Source organism: Saimiri boliviensis, chromosome 3, assembly GCF_048565385.1.
Source record: "Saimiri boliviensis isolate mSaiBol1 chromosome 3, mSaiBol1.pri, whole genome shotgun sequence".
Classification (NCBI taxonomy): Eukaryota; Metazoa; Chordata; class Mammalia; order Primates; family Cebidae; genus Saimiri; species Saimiri boliviensis.
The window spans coordinates 14,951,216-14,964,282 of NC_133451.1; the positions used below are offsets into that span (position 1 = coordinate 14,951,216).

The 13,067-nt window shown below is 43.5% G+C and overlaps 2 protein-coding genes across 11 annotated transcripts in view; both read right to left on the minus strand.

Moving 5' to 3' along the window:
* Positions 1–270: 270 nt before the first annotated feature.
* On the minus strand, positions 271–4,054 carry FGFBP2 (fibroblast growth factor binding protein 2). The gene is made up of 2 exons (XM_003927456.3): positions 3,293–4,054; positions 271–667 (listed from the first exon to the last, which is right to left on the minus strand). The coding sequence occupies exon 1, from the start codon at positions 3,982–3,984 to the stop codon at positions 3,313–3,315; it is 672 nt and encodes a 223-aa protein (XP_003927505.1). The 5' UTR covers positions 3,985–4,054; the 3' UTR covers positions 271–667; positions 3,293–3,312.
* Positions 4,055–8,418: 4,364 nt separating this feature from the next.
* Positions 8,419–13,067, minus strand: part of PROM1 (prominin 1) — a 106,493-nt gene continuing 101,844 nt past the window's right edge. For all 10 annotated transcript variants that reach the window (XM_039468378.2, XM_039468379.2, XM_010338144.3 and 7 more), the window contains 2 exons: positions 11,866–11,905; positions 8,419–9,892 (listed from right to left, as the gene is read on the minus strand). In XM_039468378.2, coding sequence (XP_039324312.1) covers positions 11,890–11,905 — 16 coding nt within the window. In that variant the 3' untranslated portion in view covers positions 8,419–9,892; positions 11,866–11,889. The remainder of the gene's footprint in view (positions 9,893–11,865; positions 11,906–13,067) is intronic.

A 13,067-nucleotide genomic window follows, 5' to 3' on the forward strand; every position in this document is an offset into this window, starting at 1 on the left:
TTCCAGTAACTTTAAGAAACTGGGAGAGAGGCATTTAACAGATTTTCCCTCAGGCCCTCCAGGAGAAACTAACTTTGGCAACACCTTGAGGCACTTCTTACCTCCATAAACAGTGAGATAACACATTTCTGTTTCTTTAAGCCACCTAGTCTGTGTAATGCATGATGGCAGCCTGAATAAAATAACAGTGACTTAATGGATATCCATGATCTCTATAGCATCTAGGTGTCCAGTTTGTTAAGAAGATTAATTTTAAAGTCATATTTCTGAAATCATTCCTTTATTTTGCACACACATAGCTGCTATTCACTGAACTTTCTCTAACTACAAGTCCATGCTGCCATGCAATGAAATGTGACAAATTCACGTCTTACTTAGAAGGCTGAACTGGAAATTCATAAATGTATTACAAATTTAAACTTTCATAGAAGGCTGTAATCAACAAAGTAAAGCTTGTACAGATAGAAAGTAGATGTGTATGCTTGTCACTCTTGGGCCCTTCAGCTCCTTCCAGAAAGGACTTTCTTTTCCAAACTTCAGAGACGCTGCAGATCAAGAATTTGGGCAGGTGCATCTGATTAGAAACTCCCTTCATCCAGTGTGAAAACGTGGACTAAAAGCAGCATAATATAAAAAGAGATTGTTCTCTGTCAGGGAGAAGTCAGCTCTAAAAACAAAAATTAAAAAAAAGCAAGGGATGTGAAAGATTCTTTGTTAGTTTTTATGGGCTGAGTGGTGTCCCTTCCAAAACCTAAAAACCTTAAATTGAAGGCCTAACCTCCAGTACCTCAGGGAGTGTTTGTATTTAAAGATAGAGGTCATTAAAGAGGTGGTTTAGGTTAAATGGAGTTGTTAGGGTGGAACTTCATACAGTATGACTGGTGTCCTAACAAAAGAGATGAGGACACAGATCCACACTAAGGAATGCCAGTGACAAGGCCGCCATCTGTGAGCCAAGGAGAGAGTCCTCAGAAGACACCAATCCTGCTGACACCTTGATCTTTTTTTTTTCTTTCTTTTTTTTAATTGCATTTTAGGTTTTGGGGTACATGTGAAGAACATGCAAGATTGTTGCATAGATACACAGGTGGCAGTGTGATTTGCTGCCTTCTTCCCCGTCACCTATATTTGGCATTTCTCCCCATGCTATCTCTCCCCAACTCCCCACCCCACCATCCCTCCCCTGTTTCCTCCCAACAGACCCCAGTGTGTAGTGCACCCCTCCCTGTGTCCATGTGTTCTCATTGTTCAACTCCAACTGGACACGAATGTTCATTGCAGCACTGTTTGCAATAGCAAAGACCTGGAACCAACCCAAATGCCCATCGATGATAGACTGGACAGGGAAAATGTGGCACATATACACCATGGAATACTATGCAGCCATCAAAAACGATGAGTTCGTATCCTTTGTAGGGACATGGATGAAACTGGAAACCATCATTCTCAGCAAACTGACACAAGAGCAGAAAATCAAACACCTCATGTTCTCACTCATAGACACCTTGATCTTGAACTTTCAGTCTTCAGAATTGTGAGAAAACATATTTCAGCTGTTGTTTAAACCACCTCATCTGTGTATTTTGCTATTGCAGCCCTAGCAAGCTAATACAGTAGTCCGATGCAGCTTATCTGCCAGATCAAGACATTGTTTTAAGCTTTAGCCCCCTGTATGCATCTGCATATAAGCTGTGTATTTGTCCGTATATATATGCATAGATGGATGTCTAAATGGGTACTGTTCTAATTGTTCACATTGTTTACCTCTTTGTGGTGGGATTATGGATGAGGTTTAAAAATTATTTGTGTTTTTCTGTTGTGTTTGAATTTTAAAAATGATTTGTATGTCTTATTTGTGGAAAGACCAAAAAAATCGACTTTAAAAAAACAAAACAAAAAAAAAAACAAGGACCTCTCCTCAATAGTAATTTATTCTGGCTTAAGTAGCCCCTTTTCTCCTCTGGGACAGACCTGAAATATTAAACAAGCAGAAAACCTCCAGTCCAGAAGAGCAGACACTAAACGAACTCCGATATGACCCAACATTTCTTGCTGCCTGGGCATTTTTAGAAAAAGCCTTATTTGTTTTGTGATATTAGTTATCAAAGTACTATTTATCAGGAAATCTCCTTTTTTTCCCTATTTTTTTACATAGATAATATGAAAAGCCTCAGAAACTCTCCTTTTAAACTCAGAATACACAAATAAGACTAGAACCCCATGTAAATGAACTCCTTGCTGGTGTATAAAATTAATGAAAGGTGCTGCATTTAAGGATAGAGATCAATTATAAGCCTTATTTCCACAAGAAAAAGTTTGGCCTTTTAAAAGCAATACTTCAGGGTTCGGGCACGGTGGCTTACACCTGTAATCCCAGCACTTTGGTAGGCTGAGGTGGGTGGATCACGAGGTCAGCAGATCAAGACCATCCTGGCCAACACGGTGAAACCCGGTCTGTACTAAAAATACAAAATTAGCCGGGCGCGGTGGCACATTCCTGTAATCCCAGCTACTCGGGAGGCTGAGGCAGGAGAATCGCTTGAACCCGAGAGGAAAAGTTCTGGTGAGCAGAGATCGTACCATTGCACTGTAGCCTGGGCAACAAGAGCAAAACTCTGTCTAAAAATAATAACTAAAAAATAAATAAAAGCAACACTTGGAGTTGATTAAATCTCTTATTATTAATTAGATTTTTTCTTCTGCAGTGAAAAAAAGATTAAAGTCTTTGAGAGCTGTGAGAAAGACTGAAGATTATTTGACTCAGACTTTTCTCCATGCAAAACACCCCCCACCCTAACTCAACTCTGTAAGAGAGGAAACAGAACAAAATGGGTGAGGTGACACCTCCACTGTGACGAGCACCTCAGCTACAAACAACTGCAGCCAAGGCTTGGTGCAGTAGGAAACATCACCAAGCAGAATTCCAAAGGCCTCAGTTTAATAGCGAGGTGAGCCCATCACAAGGAGATTCTCAACCTTGGCTGCACATTCAAATCACTTGGGGGAGAGTTTTAAAAGTACATGCTCCTGGGCTACTATGTTGGAGACATAGATGAAACGGTGTGGCGAGGGGCCTGGACATCAGCGTTTCTAAAGCCCCTTGTAAGTGATTCTTGTCTATCACCAGGGTCAAGTGCCTCCTGATGATCCACTCATCTACTCTGCTCTGCAACAGACAGCCCCAAACCCACCCACAAACACATGCTGAGACTCTGATGTGGTCGCAGCAGTTGTGAAAGTGCTAAGTGCCTCTCGAGTACTTTCTGTATATAAATAAAGGAAAGGGTGTTACCTGTAGGGGTCTTTCATCTGTCACCCTCGGAAGAAGCTGATGAGAAAGGCGCACAGGGCCTGAAAGGGTTTCCAACAGTGTTCCCAGGGCTGCTTCTTTGCTTCCTGATTCCCTCCAGGCCTGGGTGCAGGCTGGGTAGCTTTGGCTGTGAGTTGGGTGGTGGGTTTGGCTTTTCCAAGCTCTTCCATCGAGTCCTTTCCCAGCTGTCTTGCTTCTGTGGGTTTCACTGAGGCCTTGGGACTCAGAGATGGCATCCCAGCCTCGGGGTGCTGGTTGGGCACTGGGCTGCCCTTGAGGCTGGAAGTCACCTGCTGCATGTGGGCCTGGGGCCCAGCCTTCCTGCACACAGATGGCCTCAGCACCGGGGCTCCCTGGCATGCGTGGTGAAGACGCCTCAGCTCCTGCAGGGCTTGGTTCCAGTAAGGTTGGGGGTCAGTAGCGAAAGCCTGGCACATGCTGGGCTGCCCCCTGTACTCACACCAGTACGTCTGATCTGTGTTGTGGCAATCGATGCGAAGCCAGACTTCCCCGGCACCTTGCCCCAAGCTGCTGGGGCGCATAGTGCAGGAATCTCTCCCTCCAGTTTGGAAATGGAATTCCTCCCCAGTGATTCCTTGCTTTTGCCTTGGGGCCTGACCCAAAGTCCCCAGGCAGGACAAGGTCACCAGCAGGAGGCACGGGATGAACTTCATGGCGATGCTCTAATTAACCCGCCTGCAACACTGCACCAGGAGAGAGAACTCAAGTGGGACGAGTCACCCTTTAAAGGGTGCTGCACAAAAGACTCTTTCTCTGCAAGAGTGGGAGGGTGTTTTGCAGCAAATGCGAAACATGACCACAGAACTTGGACACATAACACTTGGCAGGGGCAGTGCAGCCACCAGGGGCTGCCTACCACAAGCAAAGGGAATGGTTTTCCTGAGTGCATCAGAGAGCTCTGCCCCAGCTCTGTCACACACAAAGCACTACACACAGCTTTGGAGTTGAGGGTTTTACAGTTTTGCAACCATGGGGAGCTTGCTCTAAAATTGGCCCTTGTATGGGAACAGCCTTCTTTGTCAACATTTGGTATGTGCCAAGGTGTGGCAACGGAGTTCTGGAAAGAGAGGTTTGCAGTTCAGAGTCTGGGCTGCCTCGAGGCTCCCTCCTGCTCCCCATCTTGGGGAACCGCGGGTTTAGTTAATCCAAAGGATGCCAGAGTTTTGTGAGCCTAGGTCTTATGAGATGGTCTAGCAAATGCAAAAAATTATCTGTGATGTTTAAAAAAAGGAATTGTGTGAAGGTGTGTGTACTAAGGGAATACAGAAACGATCCCCCTCCCACCCACCGAGCTGAGACGAGGAAAGCATGCAAATATATGTTCACACTGGGATTCAGTCTATTTTAGACCATGAATTCTATTTCAAATTCAATTGAAATAACAGTGTTTTAATTATAGCACAGAAAAGTATGATTTTAAATATTATCATTATTGTGCTAAAATAGGAAATAAAGCAAAATAAATTGAAAATAACTTCTGGTTCTGTGTCAAGTATCATATTTTTCTATGGTCATAAGTGTCTTTTGGTGACCCTTCCAGAGGGCACTGTGGAGTGGACAAAAGGTGGTAATTTGTTGTTAGGGATAGAATTGACAGACATTGGGAGACTAGTTGGAATGTGAGGGATTTATCTTGGAGATCCCACCTTCAAGACAAATCAGTTAACTTGTCAGGTTAAGAAGGAATAAAGGACAGTGTGTGTGTGTGTGTGTGTGTGTGTGTGAGAGAGAGAGAGAGAGAGAGAGAGATATGGACCTCACTCTGTCACTCTGTCACCGAGACTGAGTTGCAGTGATGTGATCGTAGCTCACTGTAGCCTCCAACTCCTCGACTCAATCACACCTCTTGCCTCAGCCTCTCAAGTAACTGGGACTACAGGCATGAGCTACCACATCCAGCTAATTCTTAAAATTTTTAGCTTTTAGGGACAGGGTCTCATTATATTGTCTAGGCCGATCTCAAACTCCTGGTCTCAAGAAATCCTCCTGCTTCCTTGTCCTCTGGAGTTACTGGAATTACAGATGTGAACCACCACAACCAGCCAAGGGTAGGTTCTTTTTTATTTTTTCCTGGAGACAATCGCACTTTGCCACCAAGGCTAGAGTGTAGTGGTGAGATCTCAGCTCAGTGCAACCTCTGCCTCACAGGTTCAAGTGATTCTTCTGCCTCAGCCACTTGGGTAGCTGGAATTACAGGCACTCACCACCACACCCAGCTAATTTTTGTATTTTTAGTAGAGACGGGGTTTCTCCATGTTGACCAGGCTGGTCTTGAACTCCTGATCTCAAGTACTGAGTTAGCCTTGAGGACTTAGCCTTCCAAAGTGCTGGGATTACAGGCATGAGCTACCGGCATGGCCAAGGGCAGGTTCTTAAGGCAGGACACCGCTTCCCGTAAAAGAGTGCTCCTAGAGGTCGGGTTTATGGACTGCTGAAATGTCAAGGGCAAGGAGGCAGCGGTGAGACACAGCCTGGAGAGGTGACTCAGGGTTGAGTCCGTGGCCCCAGTATCAGTCCACAGGGTCAATTCTGAGACAGAGGTTTGGCTTTTGTGTGCTTCTGATTCAGGAGGCCCTGGAGTAAGCAGCACTGCAAGCCAGGCTCCATGTCGTGGCCAGAGGAAGGCGGGTGTTCAGCTCCAACCTCCTTTCCCCCACCCACCACAGTGTTGCAGGAAACAGCTTGCTAGACCCATCCAGCCACCCTGAGTTTATGGCCAGCCCTTTTCAATGCCCTAGTGAGGTTGAGTTTACCTTGCAATGGGAACTTACCATAAGAGTGCTAATCATGCTCTTTCACCTTTTGCTTTTGGAACAAGCCAATCCTCAAGACCCTTGTGCTAGTTGTGCCCACTCTGTGAACACAGCATGCCTGGCTTCTTCCTGCCACTTTCGCAGAAACCTTCCCTCACTATACAATGCAAAGGAGTTCTTCTGTTCCTCTATCACTTCATCCTGCTTCAACCCTCTTGAAGGTGGTGATTTCTTTCTTATTTGCTTGTTCATCTTTAAATGTGGAGTATCATAATCAGATTTGCACTGTAAGAAAATGCAGTATTGAGGAAAGATTGGTGGTGGCACAGGCTGTGCACAGGGAAGGGAGTGGGCAAGATGGCTGTGTACAGGCTGAGTTGCTGTAACAAAAAGACCCTCTCTACTATGAGCCAGTCTTCCAGTTTCATGCTCAGCAGTTCTTCAGATTTAACACATGGCTTCCAAGGTTTGTTTGATTGCTGCCATCTCCAGTGGAATAAGTCAAGGATCTGCAGTTTTGTCTTAGTAGATACTTCATTTACTTACCGCGGGTCAAAGCCTAGTCACTCACCACACCTAGCTGCAAGGGAGTCTGGGAAATGTAGTGCTCACAAGATAGCCAAATGTCTAGCCAAAACTCAGGGGGCTGGAAGCATAAAAGAAAAAGGAAAATGCCCCACTAGCCAAGAGACATTATGAAAACTTTAATAGGGTATTGTCCGTGGAGATGGAGAAGAAGTTTGGCAACCACGGGTAGATGGAAGGGAGAGGGAAAGCTGACTTAAGAGATTCCTCTGGCTCCAGTGATATGATGAAGGTGGAGCAATTCAAGAATGGGAACATGGCTGGGAGAGCTGTGGGGGTGTGCAGGTCAGGACAGTGGTTTAAGGCAGGGGCCATAAACTGTGGCCCATGTGGCCTGCTTTTGTAATTTTGGGAGAACACAGCAATGTCCATTCACTTACTTATTGCCTATGGCTACTTTTATGCTACAACAGAGTTAAGGAGACATAGGCCACATGTTCCAGAAAACAAAACATATTCACCATCTGACCCCTTACAGAGAAAGGTTGCCAAACTCTGGTTTAAGGTGCATCTGGGTGGAGGCATGTCGTGAATACAGGGGTGGCCAGAGCTCTACTCTGACGAGAGAACCAAAGGGGGCAGTTGAAGCAATAAGTGAATGAAATCACCCAAGGAAAGAGTGAGGGGTGGGCTAGGAGAGAACCTGTGAATGCCACCTAAATTTAAGGATTGGAGAGATGAGCATTGGAAGGAGACTGAGGAATAGAGAGCCAAGCTCCAGGAGGACACTGGAGAGAAATGCTTTGGGAGCCTGAAGGGAGATTTTTGTAAAGGGGCTATGTTCACAAAAGTCAAGTCCTCAAAACCCCAAAAGGAGCTCTTCAGGAGTGGTGGAGACAGAAGCCAGGTTGCAGGAGTTGAAGAACCAATGGAGGTGAGAAACTGGATATAGAGATGTGTAGAGAATTCTTTTATGGAAATTATTTGTGAAGAGAGAGGGAAAAAAGAAAACATGCTGTTCTGCCAGGCTGAGTGTGCAGTGGGGTTGAGGAAAGGCTGATTTTTTTTTCTTTTCTTTTCTTTTTTTTGTTGAAATGGAGTCTCCCTCTGCTACCAGGATGGAGTGCAATGGCACGATGATAGCTGATCGCAAGCCTCCCAGGTTCAAGAGATTCTCCTGCCTCAGCCTCCTGAGTAGCTGAGACTACAGTTGCATGCCACCACATCCAGCTAATTTTTGTTTTTAGTAGAGACAGGGTTTCATCATGTTGGCCAGGATGGTCTCAATCTTCTGACCTCGTGATTCACCCTCCTCGGCCTTCCAAAGTGCTGGAATTACAAGAGTGAGCTGCTGTGCCCTGTCAGGCTGATTTTTTTTTTTTTTTTTTTTTTTTTTTTTTTAGGAAAGATAAGAACTTTAGGACCATATCCTTCCACTGCATGTTTGGTGATTTGAGATACTGAAAAATAAATAGGTAAAAGTTGCAAGAGTGACACTAGTAGTACTAAGTTGGCTTGAATAACTTGAATTATTTAAATGGGTGATAGAAAGATCAGGTTTTCAAAAAATGGGAAGAGATAATTTCCTCCAAAAGAATTATACACTATATAGTCTTGATTAAATTGCAAGCTTCTTGTGTGTAGTTTTAAAAAATTCATTTTTACTTATGTATGTTTAGGAGTACATCAGGCAAAGTAAAGTTTGCCTAGAGTTGGTATTCAATTGCGTATATTGTGATCTAGACAGTTCCCTAAGAAATGATGACTTTAGATCTGAGAAAGGGAGGATCTAAAAAAAAAAGCCCGCTTTGACCATTTGAATTACTTCTGTATAATGGGTCCTTTAATAATAAGAAAATAACAGAATACATTCACAAATAACATATGCCCAAATTTCAGCATCTAAGTTGTGAGTCTCTGGATCTGTTCAATGAAGCAACATACAGATCATGTTTTCCAAGATAGTTTTTATTGAAATAAATCCGAACTGCATTCTGCACATGAGAAGACCTGGGGGAAAACCTACCTCCAGAATTTCATTATGCCAATGTTAAATTTTGTCCGACTGGTTTTTATTGTTGATGATTTTTGATAATGACAGATCCAACATGAAAATCCTAAAGCAAATGGATATTTACCTTGTGCTTTCATGTATATTTAGGGACCAAACACAAAGGATTCATCCATGCTGGACACCAAATCTAAGAATTGTGACAGGATCTTCTCATATTTCATTTTAGAACCCTTGCCACTAGTCAGGTGATATTCATGGTAGCTGCATTCCATTTAATGTTTACCCTAATTCAGGCATCCCCAAACTTTTACACAGGGGTCCAGTTCACTGTCCCTCAGACCGTTGGAGGGCCGCCACATACTGTGCTCCTCTCACTGACCACCAATGAAAGAGGTGCCCCTTCCTGAAGTGCGGCGGGGGGCCGGATAAATGGCCTCAGGGGACCGCATGCAGCCCGCGGGCCGTAGTTTGGGGATGCCTGCTAATACAACAGAAGACTCTGTTAAAGTGTACACTGTAATTGGCATCTGTTAAAACAGCTCCACTTTTGAACGAACAGCATTTCTTTCTCTCAAGATCTCTCTTTCTATTCTAAATTTGCCAGATGGAGTTACACAGGTTTCTCTGTGATTGTTTCTGCATGCCATTTCCAAATGGAACATGATCAATCTTTGATAAATAATAGATGAAAATTCTCTGAACAAAGAATATGCTGTAGGTTTCATACACTTTTAGTGGAAATGGATTATTTTCAACAGCACCAAGAAGTCAACGGTGACTTATTTAGCTCATTTAGAAGAAAATCCTACAATACTCGTTTGTTTAAAAAACTCTGTGGTAACAAAAGGTATATACACCATTTACTGTACACAAAATGCATCTTTCCTGTAAACCAGTGTGTGTTTAGCCACTCCACACATGGCAATATGTTAGAACTTAGCCATCACATTTGAACAGCGTTTTGACAGAGATGCATCCAATGGGAACAAACACCCCGTATGTTGTAGTGTTTAAATAGAAACTTGGTATGAAAAAGTAAAAAACAAAAATAGGGTGGGAGGGAGTCATCCTTGGAGAGTGATGGACCTTGGGCTGTAAGTGTGATTGTGTTCATTCTTAAAGCGCTACCCAGAGACCAATGACGCCATTTTCTTGTTCCCTGCCTGAGTCACTACGTCACCACTGGCGTTCCTCCTGGATTTGGAAAGTCCTTGTAGGCCCAGAAACTACCAAAAATAGTTGATCCTCTCCACTTTGAGTATCCTGATGCTGAAATGAAAGTTGAACAAAATTTTAGAAATTGTTTTTGAATTAATAAAAAGAAAACCAGGAATGCATAATCTTAAAATTGTCCCCACCAGGAGCCTAAGAACTAAAGAAAATATAAATTTTTTTTTTTTTTTTTTTTTTTGAGGCGGAGTTTCACTCTTGTTACACAGGCTGGAGTGCAATGGCGCGATCTCGGCTCACCGCAACCTCCGCCTCCTGGGTTCAGGCAATTCTCCTGCCTCAGCCTCCTGAGTAGCTGGGATTACAGGCACGCGCCACCATGCCCAGCTAATTTTTTGTATTTTTAGTAGAGACGGGGTTTCATCATGTTGACCAGGATGGTCTCGATCTCTTGACCTCGTGATCCACCCGCCTCGGCCTCCCAAAGTGCTGGGATTACAGGCTTGAGCCACCGCGCCCGGCGAAAATATAAATTTTTTTCAAGAGGCACAGAAATATGTTTGTTGTAAAACAATTAGTTAAAATACAGAAATATAGAAAAAAATTGTTATTTTTGTTTGCTTGGTTTTTTTTTTGTTCATTTGTTTTTTCAGACGGAGTCTCGTTGTGTCACCCAGGCTGGAGTGCAGTGACACAATCTCAGCTCACTGTAACCTCCGCCTCTTGAGTTCAAGTGATTCTCCTTCCTCAGCCTTCCAAGTAGCTGGGTTATAGATGTGTGCCACCACACCCCACTGATTTTTGTATTTTTTAGTAGAGACGGGTTTTTGCCATGTTGGCCAGGCTGGTCTCGAACCCCCGACCTCAAGTGATCCACCCACCTTGGCTTACCAAAGTGCTAGGATTTCAGGCATAAGCCACCAGGCCTGACCAGAAAAAAAACTTTTTTTAAAGTCTGTAATACTCAAGGTACACAATTGGCACACAGATTTCAAGATTTTTGTTGGTTTGTTTTTTAAGAGACAGGGTCTTACTGCGTTGTTCAAGCTGGAGTGCATGAGTGTGTTGGCAATTCACAGGTATAGTTGTGGTTCACTGCATCCTTGAACTCCTGGGCTCAAGCAATCCTCCTACCACAGCCTGCCTCCCACCTCAGTAGCTGGGACTACAGGCAGGCACCATCATGCCTGCCTTATTTTTTTACTCTAAAAAATCCTTTTTTTTTTTGAGACAGAGCCTTGCTCTGTTGCCCAGGCTGGAATGCAGTGGTACGATCCTGGCTCACTGCAACCTCTGCCTCCCAGGTTCAAGCAATTCTCCTGTCTCAGCCTCCTGAGTAGCTGGGATTACAGGTGCCTGCCACCACAACCAGTTAACTTTTTTTGGTAGAGACAAGGTTTCACCATGTTGGTCAGGCTGGTTTCAAACTCCTGACCTCAAGTGATCTGCCTGTCTTGGACTCCCAAAGTGCTGGGATTACAGGCATGAGCCACCATGCCAGGTCTTATGTTTTACTCTTAAAAAAAAAAACTTATTTTTACACTATACACACACATGCTCATTGTGTGTGTGTATGTGTGTGTGTATATACATATATATATATATATATATATATATATGTAAACACACATTTATATAGCAATGTATGTATATACAGAGAGAGTGATTGTATAGTATATATACGCAGTCGTCCCTCAGGTTCCGTGTGGGATTAGTTCCAGGACTCCCACGCACATCCTCCTGCATACTGTATATCATCTCCACATTACTCACAGTACCAAATACAATGAAGGTGCTATGTAAGCAGTTGTTATGCTATATTGTTTTTCTAATTTTTATTTTTGTACTGTTATTTAAAAAATTTTTTAAGAATATTTTTGATCCATAGTTGGTTGAAACTGTGGATGTAGAACCTGCAGGTACAGAGGGTAAATTGGATATATAAAATCATCATGTCCAATATACTGATCTAGATTTCTCACTTAATGTATTAGGAATAGCTATGCTTTGATGTTCTAAAAACTAAAAACTATAGTTCTATAGATTCTCTTCAGTGGAAGCATGAAACTTACCTCAAGCAATTTCAGCGTCAGCTATCAATGTTGTGATGGGCTAAAAAACAAAAAAATAAAGAAATATAATACCTCCAGAAAAGCTGTGGGTGGTTTCATCACCTCTGTGTTAAGAAGCAGGCATGTGACTAAAGGTACAGATGAAGCTAAACCATACCCCTTAAAGTTTATCAGGAAGAATGTGTCAAACAAAACATTGGTTACTCTAGCTCCTGCTTGCATTGCCTCTAAAAAGAGAATAAAATATAAAGAGGATAGATAAACAGACTATGACAAGTGGAACTGTGAATATTCACAATCTAAGGCTAAAAGTGCTAAGAGTCACTAAGAATACGTGTTGAAGACATTAGACCAGCAGCAATGCAGTGCACACCAATCTACCACAAGAGTCTTTCTGAAGTCTGCTTCTAGACAGAAGACAGAAGCAAATGGAAGTTCTGCAGGGACCTTATTACAAGTACAAATTCCTGGGTGTGAGCCAGATAGTACACATGTCCTCAAAGTGGCTCTCCAGGTGAACCGTCAACAGAAGCCCTAGTGGTAACTAAAGCGACTCTGTGATAATGGCCTTGACAACCAAAAAGGTATACACTAGGGGGTGACTAGTGAGCTCCACCTGGAAGGTCTGCAGTTCCAACTCTTTCACCACCCTCCCCGAATGTGACTTTGGGAGGATCACAACCCCTCTGAACCTGCAGGATCCACCCCGTCCCACTGCAGTGCTGCATCAGACACATGACTGAGGGAGGATGTGCACAGAGGACATCAGGGCACCTGCCAGGTAAGACATTCCTTGTAAAGTGTTTCACTTTAGAAACTGCATATGCTTGGTTCTGTGTGCCTCTTCTTGAACTACTCTTTATGCTTTCCGCAAAGAAACAAATTCTTTATTGAAAGGGCTCAAAGGGCCCCTGGAAAAGGGTACAGGAAGGGGCTGGCTCGATCTCTTGCTACTGTCCACATCATCAGGACCTGGAGCTGAACATTATGAAGGACTGTAGGCTCTGGCGATCACTTCTAATGAACACTTACATTTGCCTTATTGAACAGAGGGATGTTGGGCACACTAACAAGATCACTGGTTCTTCTCCTCCTGCCTAGCAGTGCCTCTCCTCCAGACAGTATATCTGTCCTATTCTGGAAGAGAAGGAACTCCAGAGACCTCAGAAGCAGGAAATGAGCAAAACAAACCAATTTAAGCA